Raw genomic sequence first — 14939 nt, 5'->3', positions numbered from 1 at the left:
ATAGTCAATGGTGATCGGTATAGAGCCATGATTACTAACTTTTTCATTCCTGAATTGAACAACCATCATATCCAGGAGCTATGGTTCCAACAAGACGGTGCAACATGTCACACAGCTCGTGCCACAATCGATTTATTGAAAGTCACGTTTGGTGACCGCCTAATTTCACGTTTTGGACCTGTGAATTGGCCTCCAAGATCTTGTGATTTAACACCGCTAGACTACTTTCTGTTGGGCTATGTAAAGTCATTGGTCTATGCGGATAAGCCACAAACCCTTGACGATTTGGAAGACAACATTCGCCATGTAATTGCCGATTTACAACGACAAATATTGGAAAAAGTCATCTAAAATTGGACGTCCAGATTGGACTACATCCGAGCCATCCGTGGCGATCATATGCCAGAAATCATATTTTAAATGTAATGCCACAAGATTATCTTGCGGATAAATGAAATTCATGTCAATCTAAAAAAACACCCTTTATTATCGACAAAATGATAACAGGCTAAAAAGTTTTCCAGTATCATATGAAAAAAATATGGTGGTTTTCGAGAAGTTTTTAATGAGTATTCATAGCGTTATCGTGCTGCAGAATTCATTCGGTAATTAGATTTGTGGCGACAAAAAGCAATTAGACATAATGTCGTCACAATACTTAATATATATGTACCTGCATTAGTGTAACAATGGTCTTTCGTGATACTTCGATACTTGTGCACACAATTTTCTCATTCATAGGGGTCTCAATAAGATACAATAGAGAATATCTTTCCCATACCCTAAGAAGTGTGCAGGCACCATTGCGCAAGCATACAACTTAGAGAATAAGAAAAGGAAGAAGAGATTAACGGTGTACAATATGATTTTATGTTTGTAACCCAGGTATGAAACTGGAAAAAGAATAATTTGGTGCAGTGAGGTAAATTACGAGGTGATGACCAGTTGAGTGTGTTCAAGGATGTTCCCAAGTGCTGTACTACAATAAAGTTCACGTTTGTTGTCCATCAATATTTTAAAAATCCCCACGAAAATGCGATAACCCAAAGATTCGACTCTCTGATGACGAATCTGTCCTCAAATTCAATCCAATTCAAGAATGGAATACCGCGATTGAGTTCTTCAATTGTTAATTTTTCTTCAATTCTTGACTAGGAAACGAAAAATTCCATTGGTTCCACTTCAAATGATCTTCTAGAGAAAATAAACAATCAAACCAATCAAAATAAAGTTTATAATTATAAACATAATATTATTGAGAGTCTTGTAACGTAGGAAATACTATAATTTCAAAGGAATACTGAAATAGCTTGATATAATCACACACATCTGGAGTTGCCATTTTCCATACTATAGAGTTTGAAAACTGATTAAGGAAAAGGGGGTTACGTCAATCTTTTGTTACGTCAAGTTAATTATGTGTACCTATTAATAACCAGTGAATATACTTCATGTTATGTTTGCTCATAGTTACACCAGTTGCATCCGAAAGTAGAGGAAGCGTTGTGATCATTTCTAGGATAAAAATAATATCCTTCAAATTAAAAAAAATATTTTCACTCGGAAATTGCATTTCGGAGCATTTTGAACAACTTTGATTTCTGTCTGTCTGTGTGTCCACAAATTCTTGTAACAGCCGTAACTTTTACAATTCTCATTCAATTTTGATGGAATTTAAAATATGTAGGTATCCTACTGAGACCTCAGATGGTTGCATACGAATTTCAATTTTTGAGATATAGAGTGTGCGTTGAGCATGGGCAAACGTGAAATTCTCGGAATCAAAATATTTCGCGTTCTACTTATCCGATTTTTATGAAATTTTATATGGATAATCACAAGTACATGCTGGTTTTCTACGTCAAAATCACCGTTCTTGAAGCGTTGAAACCACTCTCGGCACGTTCTTTCACTAATAGCGGCCTCTCCATAGATACTTGAGAGCATTCGATGAGCCTCATGTTCCATAGTAGCTTTTCCTTAAACTTTTTATGATATTTGCGATGGATTCAATATGATACGCTTGAGTAAATTAGAAATTATCGGGAGATAATAGCATTACAAAACCGAAAATATCTATAACATAATATAATGTATTAACTCTCAACTTCTGTAAATAAAATTTAAATTATCGTGAAGATCGAAGTTTCCAAAATTCAAATCGAATAAAAATCAATCATTTTGATCAGTTTTCATAAAATGCTGGCTATCACAAAAGCCGTATTCCCCAATTCGAATAATATTCGCTGTTGACTGACCAACAATGTGTAGATTAATTAGAATTAAAAATCAACTCACTTAGCATTCTTTGGAAATTGTGAATCCTCAGGACATGATAAGTCTTCCACAATATCTCTATGCATGAGAGGTGTCCTATCTGCGACGTGGTGTGTTGGAGAACCATAACCATCAGCATTTAACTGCGAAAAAACATAATATCAATCTCAAAATATTGGAAGGCAACACAAATTATAGGTACCTACCATGAAGGAAGATCAGTTGAAAAGTTAAAAAAAAATTCTGAACTAAATCACTGCAAAATTTACACTATCGTTCAATATGACCTCATTCAACGCAAAATATTTCTCTATTTAAATTTACATAAATAGAATTCAGGAAAAACACTGAATTGAAATTCTTATTTGACTGAGATATTAAGATTTTTTTCGGATTTCTTCGTGAATATTCTCCCTCTAAATGCATAATTTTCTTTCTACCGAATTCGTCATTTTGAAATTAAAAGGAACACAAAATCTTGAAAAATGTATAGAATTTTTTTCTCTTCAACGCCTTTTATATCAAATACGGATGGCGTTATGAAAATTTTGTATTAAGCAAACCCCAATTATTTTTCAGTTTTCTACCTATCCTAGAGACGGGGTCACCTTTTTTGACACACCCTGTACAATTGCGAAAAAATAGGTAGCAGTTCACGAATTAATTCAATTATCTCTCATTGAAGCATAAAAAAATTACTTGTATTTTGGGAGAACTCAATTGGTTCCTGCTGTTCTTGTGGGTGAATGAGAATATCAGGATAGTTGAAATAGAATACACAGTATTAATTTGAATGCAGTCTAATAATAGACGAACATAATAGATCTATTCTGGGTTTGGATGAAAACAAACATGTATTTCGATACAATTTGAAATTTCCTATATGGAAAACTAATCATAATTTTGTGCTGAAAAGTTTCATACTGGGGTTTGAGCCAATGTTCTTTCTCCCTTGAATATTTTCAGACCTCTACAAATTCCAGTTTAATTTAAAGAAAAAAAATGTTTTAACTGATTAGGCCCGGAATCTATGGACTGTAGTTTTAAATATTTCAAGCTTTGTGAAAAATTTGAGTTTTCACAGGTTAATATCACCACTTGAGTGAATTGTTATTTACAGCAGTCCCGAAAATGTAAGAGATAGAAATTTGCGATAAAAATATTACAAGTATTAACATGCATAAGTATGCACCAGAACGTTATGTCAAATTTCTGAGAAAAGGTGTTTAATTGAGATTGAAACTTTCATCTTACCCTAACTATGGTAGCTACCGTCTGTTGTTGTATTGGTTGAATTGGTGCAGGTGATGGCTCCATTTTGTTGTTGGTCTGAGCTGGTACTATTTTGGGAGCAGGATCTAAGGATATTTGTTCGCCTAAAAGGCGCTCCTTCATCTCGTGGATGTAAGGACACCTCTGCATGTTGAGTTTATACTGAAAAAAAGAAGAAAAATATTGGATTTTTGTTGAACCAGATAATAATCAAAAATGAACGCATGCATGATGAAAGTAGGTAATCAAATAAATTGGTTTAGTCATAGCGATTTGAAAATTTGTAGTAGTTAGATAGATGTTAATCGATTGAATGAATCATTATCAATTCAGTTATTCGCAATTTTTCACATTATATTCTATTCAGTTATTGGGATTATTCCAATTCGTATTCTGGCTCTTTGTTGATAATCTATTTCATTCTTCCTTATTTTCAGATGAAACAAATATACAAGGCGTTAATAGTCTTGTTATTGAATTACTTTAGAATTACCATCGAATTGCAATGTTTATTAGTTTTTATCTTATCTTCCCTGTTTCATATTCGGAATTTGATACGAACTATCGGTGCCTAATCCCGATTGGGAATCAACATAAACAAACAATATATATTCGAAAAATATTGTGTACGAGCTTTAATCAGATGATACTTTGAAATGAACTATATCTCGTCCAATTGAGCAATTATGTTGTATTGGTTATAAAGTCATTCTACAATTCAATACATTTGCAAAAACATTTTTTGAAGTATACAACTTGGAGTAGTAATAGTAAAAGCTGTTTTGATCATTATTCTTTACAACAATTTTAGCTGAAGAAGAAAAATCTTCACGGTTTATCTTTTCTTAAGCCATAGCTAATCATAAGATTTTTATAAGGGTTTTTTATAATAAAAATGAAAAAAATTCACAATATAACAACCGAAGCTACACTCCAGAGAATTTCCCATGAAATTCTGTCAATAAAGCCCATTTAAGAGCTCATGTTTCAATTGAGATTCCAAAACATTCACATCCTACCAGAAAAAAAGTTTTCTTGTAGGAAAAATATTTTCTCGTTAATCTCAATAATATTCAAAATCAAAACTAAAATGAAATCAAAACTATGAGACCATGCCTTTTATCTCGACTATTTCTCTCGTCTTAATTTACACCAATCACAAACGCTCAATTCTGAATTAAAAATGGTTTCTATAGATGGGAAAGATGTACCTGTCAGCAGTTTTTTCGAGTTTACCCGCAGGAAAATTTGACAGCTACAGTAATGTATGGATAATCCGAACCCCGGATAATCCGAAGTATCCTATAATCCGAACGGCCCAATTGGTAAAATGATATTTATAATCCGAACAGCCTGAACTCTGCAATCCGAACGGAAGAATGAAATTCAGAAGATTTGATTCCTTTGACAGTATTGGCAGAAGGACTAGATCAAGGTTTTGATTCATTGGAATTAGTGAACAGAGTAAATTGTACTAAAATCCAATAGATGAAACAGAAAATCAAAAATAGAAATGAGGTGATGACCAAGAAAATTGAGATAGGTAGGTATACCGAGTTTTAGGAAGAGGATGAGATAATTGCTGATGTCACTGAGGAAAATGAAAGCTCTGACAACGAAAATGAACCTGTTCAGAAAGTGACCACAAGTCATGTTTTTGTAGGCAGAAATACATATTTGTATATAAAATACAATACAAAATATGAAAATGAGTTTGCACGCTCTAGAAATGATTCTATTATTCTATAATCCGAACGATGAATGATTGCAGTATTGAAATTTCATGGCTTTGATCCATAAACTGCTAGAAAATGGTTATACTTATATGATGCAGATAACTTATATAACAATTACCAATTTCTGGTCAAAAGCTGCAAATCCTATCGAACATTTTCGATTTTTTTCAAAGCCACTTCGAGACAAAAATGATTATTCGCATCGAGTACTGATGACAATTTCTGAAAATACTGTGTTGATTTGATTGATATTGGCGAATGCGTTATTTTTGGAGGAGCATTAAAGTACCTACATATTTTGTAGTTTATTGATTAATGAAGTATTCTTCAGAATGAAGTTTCCCAGGAAATAATTCATGATATTCATTCCCTTGTCGATTTGCGACGCTCAATGAAATGATAACAAAGATTTTTAGGAATTAAAACAGGAGATTTCAAGTGAAGAATAAGAAACAAAGTGTAAACTCTATCATTAAGAAATTTGTCATTCATCTATGGCAATTAGGTACGCTTTGCTCATGGTGATTCAATCTATTCAAAATGTCAAGGAAACAATTTTTAATATACTCATTATTGTTACTCATATCAAAAAGTTTTTAAAAATGCAATTCAACCTATCCCATCTTGTTTTGTTTCAATAAACCCACCAGAAATTAACATAGAAAAGACAAAATTAGATACTCACTGCTTCATTGAAATTCTTTTTCATTCACAAGCAGTTTTTGAAAATTATACCAGATATCACAGAGCACACAAAAAATTCAATTCTTTGCCAAACTCAACGAGCAATAAGAGCCACTGTGCAGCAGCGTAAATCCACACTTATCCATAAACATAGCACACTTTTCGCATAACAATCACCTACAGCACACTAATGAATATTCCAAATCGATTATCTCACTTCACTTTGAGTCGAGACATTGAACTCCGTTATCATTATATAATTCCGACATTAAAGTCTCACTAATAAAGACGAAGGATCGCTGTAGACTGAAAAAAAAGAATCGAAGATACCCGCTATGAAAGGTAATCCCCAATCCGTGACATTGAATTGCTAAATGCGAGTTGTACAGAACCCGGCATCTTCTACGTAAGTAGATGGAGTAATTTATCATGGAATAGAGACAACAGACTGAAAAAACCAACCGACCTACTACAAGTTTCGATGTATGTCAGAAAATGTTGTATTCAAGGTGAATAGATAGAGCGGGTTCATGGTAATAAACTTCACTAAGATTGTTAAATTGAAGAAAACATAGTAGGTCTACAAAACCATTGTTTTATTTTATGAGAATCATCTATGTCCGGATCTTTCAAAAAAATCATAAAAAATAAAAAACTTGAGAAATGGGGAATACCCTGTTGGAAAGTCAGGAGCTTTTGAGCGCTCATTAATTCATGCGTCAATTGCATCCTCGGGGACTAGGGACTATTTAACTGGTCTCCATGGGTGCAATTGACGCATGAATGAAAAAACGCTCAAAAGCTCCCGACTTCTAATCAGTGGTTTCCTCAATATTTTTTCGATATTCTGCTTGATTTTTCTATGATCCTGATCAAGACGGAAATTTTGCATGAAGCCTGAAATTAAAATTTTATACAGGGTGATTCAACGCGATGGCTCAATAGAAGATTATAAAAAATTAATCATAATTTTGTGCTGAAAATTTGCATGTTGGTGTTTGAGAAAATAATGTGCATTATTTGAAACTTTTTATTATTGAACTCCAACTTGTCAACTCAAAATTCTTCGTGAAAAGTGAAGTTCTTACTTCCGTACTTCTTACAAATTAAGTAAATGCTGTAAACAATAAATCTGGCACTAGAGCCCTCTGCTAATATAAATTAGTACAATAAAACAAACCGCATATTTTCAGCTTCAAGAATAAAGTAGCTGCCGTCCAAAAACTATTTTGACAATTTGGATCCAACGTTTTAAGTTGGTACTGCCACAAGTAATACTTTATTCAGGTGTTGCTTACTGCGAAAATTCTGCTTCATACAATTTTTTGTGGCTCTTCATCAAATATCGTTGAAGAACTAGTTCCGCTTTGGCATTTTATAACGCTTTTTATTTTTACATAATTTGCTGTTTACAATTTTCATTGTTTAGGAATCGCCTGCTGCAACATCAAAAAAATCTGTATATTTCTTTTTCTTGTCGCTTAATTTTGCCTCGTCTACAGATTTTTTTTCTCATAATTTTTGGAGGAGGGGTCTTCAAAATCAGACGCAATTTAGTGTGATACGTATTCCGTGCTACATGAGCTACATAAAAAAGTTCAGATTCAGACATTTCGAGTTCAGACACAATGCACAACGAATACTCAAAAAAACGAAACAAGCCAAGCGTATTAACTATAACTTATTTGCGTAATAGCAGAGTACAACTTCAGACACGTTGCGCAATATGATATTCAAACTTCAAACTGTTTGAAGAAGTTTGATTTCAAGCTAAAACTAAAGATACAGAAGTCAAGTCAAACTTTTTTACATGAAAATTTTGATTTTCAAGTCAAGTCAAGTTTGTGAGTAAAATCAAACTAGTTTGATTTCAATGCATCTGTAGTGCCTCCTATTTATGAATGGACCCTTTTTTCAATTTCGATAGCACCAAATACAAATGTAAATCTGGAAAAATTTATGTAGCTTCAACTTCAACGTTCTATCTACATTCCATAAATAGTTGCGAAGGTTGAATTGCTATCCAGTTCAAAGTATAACTCCTTATTTCCACCAAAGCATCATTATAGAATGACCTTGATTTTTCCGAATCAATCGTCATCCGCTGATCACTATCATTAAGAAAATAGATTAGCGGTAAGCTATGAAGATTCTTTTTTCAACCTTGAAGACGAGAAGTTTTTCTGAATTAAATGTGATGTTGATAGGCACATATAAGTAGAAGAAGTGCCCATGCGTGACAAAAAGATCTATCCGTTATATGAACTCGTCACATAACCATAGAACAGAATAAACTGAGTATCAGTTAGAATGGTAATGAATAAATGATGATAGATTAATGATGAACTTGAAAACACGTTACAATGATCAAAGTTGGAAATGTAAACCTGATGAAGCCAGGGTTTTGTCAGAAAATAATCTTTTCACGCTTGTTTCAGAAGAACAGCAGTCAAGCAAGTAGCAAATTTTTGTAATTTTCAAATATTTGAAATTGAATAATATTGAAAATTTGAGCTGTTGGGACAAGTTAGTGATGTCAAGAATCGAAGTCGTGTGCGTCGCTCAAAAACGACTGAAAACAGTTTCATTTCATTTAGTACTCACCTTCATAAATAAACGTAATAAGTGAGTTTTATGTTTTGAGTGATTGTTAGAAAGTTCTTGGTTTGTCCCGTTGGGGATGTTTGGATTGTATAGTTAACGTAGAAAATCAGATCGCCCTGATGATGTCAATAAAATTGACGAAACGTTAGCTATCTAAAAGAGTCTAATAATCCTGAAAACTGATCCTCATACTACTGAATCAACTCATCACATCTGAGAATATTGCTTGCTGCTCGAAAACCAAATATTTGTAGAATTCCTTTCTGTGGAACAATGTGGCATATCTTTTTTGAGGAGAATATTAACAGGAAATCTAATGAAACTTTTTCTGTTTCCATTTCCCTCTGAACATCCAGCAATGAAAAAAAAACCTTTTTAAATCTACGGTTGATTGTTCTTCAACAACAAACCTCATTCAAAACACCACGATGAAAGTACAGGAAATGCTTTTTACGTCGAATAGGGCTACGCTTCTTCCGCCTTCCTTTTCATCACGGATTATGTTATTATTTCATACATGACGTTGCATATCAAGTGCTCATGCTTGTACACCTCAGGGTAACCTTCCATCGAAAGTTAATATGATATATGTATAATATACCTACTCTTCGTTGAATTTCAATTGAATGATTCATTGAATACAAAGCACTTTTTGCAGTCTGCTCATCATTTTTAGGAACAATAATTTATACCGAAAATTTTATGTTGGGAAAAATGTCATTTTCAATTTTGCAAGTTTACTCAGTACCTAAACAAGGTGTTCAAACTCGATGGTTTCGCGTGGTTTTTCGATTGTGAGTAGATGTTTCCACGATATCATGCTACTTTTGACGAAACCAAAGATACCATGAACAAATTTGCTCTTCTTCTTTTAAAAGTGCATACCTTCTGTGGATGTGGCTATCGCTCTATAATTTCTGTGGTTTTCAAATTTAAGTCTCAAATTCAGGGACTTTCAATGTAGGGCTATCTTTGGAGGTGATCTCCAAATTTACACAAACACGTATTGATGTAGTTTAATAACTGAAACGAAAGAAGTCTTTACAATAATGAACAATTAATTACTCTAACGAACTACAAACCTGAATCAATACAAATGTCGATATTTTATAAACTAGATTAAATGAAATATGACATATAACTCATGATTGGTTTGGTAGGAATATTTCAAACTCACAACATATTTTGTTTGTTTTCTCAGTTGCCTTGATAAAGTTTAAATATATAGATGAAACTTTGGCTTAGTCCAAATTTGTCGACTTATTTCAATAGTCCTAACTCTGTGAGCAGAATGAACAGATTTGCCTCAGAAGTAGAGAATACTTATTTATAATACAAGTGCAGAAGGCATTGATATTCTTCCACGAGTTCTAAATTCAAAAACGAGCCACGAAGTGGCGAGTTTTTGAATGAACGAGTGGTAGAATGAGCCTTCTGTACGAGTATTATACATTATTTTCTACAATTCATTGCATTTTTTTTTAATTCATGAAATATTTCCATAAATATCATTTAGTGATTTTTGCATTGAAAAATGTTGGTTGGCAGAACTGATTTCTTTAAGGCAAATTGATGAATTGACAGATAAAGCCGTGGCGGAAAGTTCGAAGTACCAACATATAATAATAAAATATAACCATGAAAACTATGCGTTTCTGATATATTCTCGCACGATTTTGTGCTACAACATGTGGAAGAATGAACGGAATAACCACAGAATTAGAGAAAGATTTTTTTCATATCCATCTTGAACTCTCTATGGTTCTATTCAGGCAATCTACATGAAATTTTGCATGAAGTTTGAAATTGTTGTTTTTCATCAAATTACATCATTTCGATTGATCTAGTTGTTACAAAATTAACAGAAAAATAAAACTCAGAACGGCCATGTTCATGGAACACCTTTTTGGATTTTGCCCAAATACGAACAAGTTTCTAAGGTCTCCCCGTTCTATAGTTATCGTGTTTACGGATGGACGTATTTGAGGACATCAAAATCCTTCATCTTAATAAACTAACCGCCAAAAATGATATCATAATGAATCACATCTCAGATATATTTTTTTACTGTTATGTTGTCTCAAAGGGCGCATGAATGAACTTTTCTCAAACGCTCCTGACACTAAGTCAGTGCTTTCCTCATATTTCTGCAAACAAACATCACCGTTTCATCATAATTCTTTCACACTCCACTCACCCTCTCAGCTGTTTGCTCTATCAATTGCAGGATTCGATTCCTGCTGCTGACAGTGAATCAGCAGCCTAATCCCAAAAGCAATTCCTATCGGAAAATAGCATTTCGAACGGGCGTAAATATGCATATACTGTCGGTGTGATGGTGCATCTAAAGAAGCGGAAATTGTGCCAGTTTTTCACGAAAAATAAGACAACAAAAACAAGCGTGTGCTAGTAAACATTCAGATACTGCTAATAGGTCGTCGCTCCTGCGACCCCGAATCACATTCGGATCCTGCGCGGAAGAGGAGGTCCTGCCAGTTAGCCAATTCCAATTTCTGCTCATTCTGGTCATCCCTTTCAACGATTTTGCTACAGCGCTTTTCGGTTGACAACGGCCGGCAATTCGAACGATCATTCCAGAGATGAGTTTTCAAAGAATAGTTTGACCGCTTCGCAAAATGAGAAGGGTTCTGACGCGAGGTCAGGATCTTTTGAGCGCTTGTTCAAACTCGTGATCAGGCAATTTTTTTCAGGAAATTCTGCTTATGAATTTTGACTTTCAGTTGAAATAATGTTATTCGTCATATTTGAGTGATCGAACCGATCCCTCTCTATCATTTCGTAACAATGCCTGTAGTTTTTTATTATGATCAAAGAATAGTATCAAACAAAGGTTTTCCCAGATAGAGGGAGCACATGTCATTTTGAGTAAGCAAATTTTGTCCCCAACATGAACTATCAAATTCGACATATAAAAAAAATAAAAACATATCAGTAATACGATATTTTACTTAATTCGCGGGTTTCTCCACAAAGAACACACTTCTTATGTCCCATAGAGAGTCAACGTTTCATATTAACTCAAAATATATTGAAATAAATACCTAAATATATCAGAAATTCAGAAAACAAACTTCAAGCGCGTCTAACGACGTGGAACAACCGATGACACTGGGAGAGCAAAAGTTGCCAAACCTTGGATTTCAGCAGGTAGTTACAGAAAATAATAAATATTCTGCTTATTATAAATTCGATAATTAGGAAAAATATCGAGTTCCAAATATTCAAATTTGCATATTTCATTCAGAATCACTCAAATAAATATATTTCATTCAATATAATATACATTCATAAGGATATAGTAAAATAGTGGATTTGAAAATATATCACAATCTGACAACGTAATCTAACCATGTTGAGGACATGTCAAAATTGAATATACACAGGGGTGGTGGTGAAGATGGTAATTACTAGGGATTCACGGCTTGACTTGATATTCAAACTACTTGACTTGGGCTTGAATATCAAGTCAAGCCGTGAATCCTTAATAACTACCCCTACAAGTTTAGTCGAAATATTTATACTTTTAGAGCCGAATCAGGTTTCAATATAGAGTAAATGCTTTCAATGTAGCTGCATCCTCAACAAAGATGAATGAATACCATCAGTGATCAAAAATGTGAAGTGAATGAAGTTGCTCAAGTTTATTCATACGACTTGATCACTATCACCTTTTCTGACTGATTTTTCTTTATGACTGTAATATGCGGAGTTTTCCTTACTTGTTTACGTTATTTTCGGTATGTCTCTTCAAATTTCCCGAACTGTTCCACAGGGTGTTGAGAAATTGGACACCAAATACATGTATGAATAAGCTATCAACATTTTTGGAAAATATTTCTGAAATTTGTTTTAATACCAAAGAATTTATCTTCAATTTGGCGTAGAAATGATTGAATTCCATGAAAAATTCAGAAAGTTCTTGGACAACGAAAATCAGCAGAATTTTAGATGGCCGAGTTTTTGTGCCAATGTATTTCAATATCGATGCAAAATGCAAGTTCAACTTTCATTCAAATCTGGAAGATATTAAAAGTGATCAAAGAGAAGTATAATATTCATTTACAACTATTTTACACTTCAAAATCTAACAGGTTGAACCAAGAAAGGAAAAACCATCGAAACAAATTCAATTTACTCCCTATTCTAAATGATGGCACCCTAACGTCTTCTTTCTGCTGAACTTAATGTCTAGTCAGCTGAATCTTCTACCGTGGTAGAATTGATTTTAAAGTAACAGAGTTATACCATTACCTGAAAAATATTCAGCTTTGAACATTAATGTATTTTGATCCAATGTGGATTTCTATATTTTTCATATTTTCATTCAAACTGATTGGTATGTGTAATGATCAAATATAAGTACAATATTCAGTTTTGACTCTTCCCTTTCTAAAAAGTAACAAGTGAAACCAAGAAAGGAAAACCATGGCAAAAAAATTAATCTCAATTATAATTCTTACTTTTTACCTTAGTGCTGCTGAATTCAGTGTCAAATCAGCTGATTCTCCGGCCATTAGACAATTGATTTTGGAATAACAGAGGGTATAAATTTATCACGATAAATTTTAGCTTTCAACATTCGTGTATCGTGTATTCTTATACCAAAATTACCAATTTCGATATTTTTCAGATAACTATTGGAAGTAGATGGTATGTGTAATGATTCAAGATGAGTACTATATTGAGTTATGACTCTTACAATTTAAAGCCCTAACAAGTGGAACCAATAGAGAAAACTCATCCAAAAGAAAAATATTGAATCTCACTCACGATTCTAGCTTTGCATCTAATGATATCCTGACTTCTTTCCTGATCGCTAAGCGAGGACTCTTTGCTTCCTGCCAGCATAGCCGCCTTCATTCATTGTCGAACGGAATTCGTCACATTGTGAAGAAAATTCGCATGGAAAAGTCGGTTACGTACAGTTGCAATCGGAACAGGTTATGTGCTACAAAGTTCTAGTTTCACGGTGATCGTTACCAGAAACTGGGCTAAAGACCTACTGTTGGTTAGAAAGAGAGAAAATAAACGTGTTGAGTCGTCCTAGTTCGGGTGGTGGTCACGTGAAAAATTGGTGGCGCCACCTACGCGACGTCCGTCGCCACGCAGTCTACGGCGCCTGGTGTGCCTACTGCCTAAGCAGGAACGTATTCACGAAATTTCAAGCAATCATTATGTCTCGAACAGTTTCAAGCAGTGTTGAATCCAGGAGGGTATAATCCCCCCGAAACATGACTGATATCCTCCCCCGAAGAAAAAAAACTCTTAAAATCAAAATAAATTTTACACTACTCCTCTAGATGTTGGAATTCCCTCTCGAAGAAAATTTTGTGGATTTAACACTGTCTTCAAGTCATTCAGCCTATCTCTATAAAAGGTGTCTCGAAAGAAAGTTTATTTTCAGAAAGGCAATTGAAAACAAATAAGCCGATTGTCAAAAAAAAATTGTCGAAAAAAGTTTATTGATTATGAAAAAACTTGCGTTCGGATTGTCATCAAGGTGAAAATGAGCTTCATCCGAAAACAAGATATTGGTAAACGTTTATAAGCGCTCAATTTCCTGGTTTACGAATCCTAACCTATTCTAACTGAGCAAAAATATTTTTGTTATCCGTACTCTTGCACTTAAAGTCTCTATTGAAACATTGCTGACAGCCTACCATGCTCTGTGTCACTCTTTAATAAAGTATGGTACTTTAGTATAGGGTCACACCACACATGCAGGAAAAATTTTTTCACTGCAGAGAAAAGTTATCCGTATTATGGATAATTTAGACTTTCAGGCGGTTTGAAGAATTTCCTATAAAAAATTTGAAATAATGACTGTTCCATGTGTGTTTATTTTATTCATGAAAGCCACACTCAACTGCTAAATAAAGATGTTCACAATTATAACACGAGAGCACGTATGGATGTCAGGAATGAATTCTTCAGATTATCAAAAACAAAAAATGATCCGAACTTCTGGGCATATAAACTATATAACAAGTTGCCTCAATCAATGAGAAACCAAAAGGAACAATTCCGTTTCACCATTAAGAAATATCTCATTGATAATAGTTTTTATTCATTGGAAGAATTCTTTGGAAAGCAAATATAGGTAACAGCAAATTTGTAAAGATGACGAATGTAAATCTTAAGATATTAGCATGAATAAAGGATTATTATTATTATTATGAATGGCATCTTGGGGTTCCAATTAGGGATTCACGGCTTGGACTGATTTTCATGCTACTTGGCTTGAGCTTCACTTGATTTCAAGTCATGCTCAAGTCAATAGTAGTTTTCAATCACAAGTCAAGTATTTATTTATCAAGTACTCATATCAAGCTACTTGATTTTTAG

At 33.8% G+C, this 14939-nt stretch overlaps 1 protein-coding gene across 7 annotated transcripts in view; it reads right to left on the bottom strand.

Moving 5' to 3' along the window:
* The window catches only part of LOC123683888 (proton channel OtopLc), a 50739-nt gene that overhangs the window by 28714 nt on the left and 7086 nt on the right, over positions 1 to 14939 (bottom strand). For 3 of the 7 annotated variants that reach the window (XM_045622872.1, XM_045622876.1, XM_045622878.1), the window contains exons 1-3: positions 13365 to 13585; positions 3532 to 3711; positions 2299 to 2420 (exon numbers count right to left, since the gene is read on the bottom strand). In XM_045622872.1, coding sequence (XP_045478828.1) covers positions 2299 to 2420; positions 3532 to 3711; positions 13365 to 13454 — 392 coding nt within the window. In that variant the 5' untranslated portion in view covers positions 13455 to 13585. Of the gene's footprint in view, positions 1 to 2298; positions 2421 to 3531; positions 3712 to 5970; positions 6442 to 13364; positions 13586 to 14939 lie in introns of those variants that run through there. The other 4 variants (XM_045622873.1, XM_045622879.1, XM_045622875.1 and 1 more) reach the window with 4 other exon arrangements.

The sequence above is a fragment of the Harmonia axyridis genome, chromosome 7, assembly GCF_914767665.1.
Source record: "Harmonia axyridis chromosome 7, icHarAxyr1.1, whole genome shotgun sequence".
Classification (NCBI taxonomy): Eukaryota; Metazoa; Arthropoda; class Insecta; order Coleoptera; family Coccinellidae; genus Harmonia; species Harmonia axyridis.
This window is presented reverse-complemented; position numbering and strand designations above follow the sequence as displayed.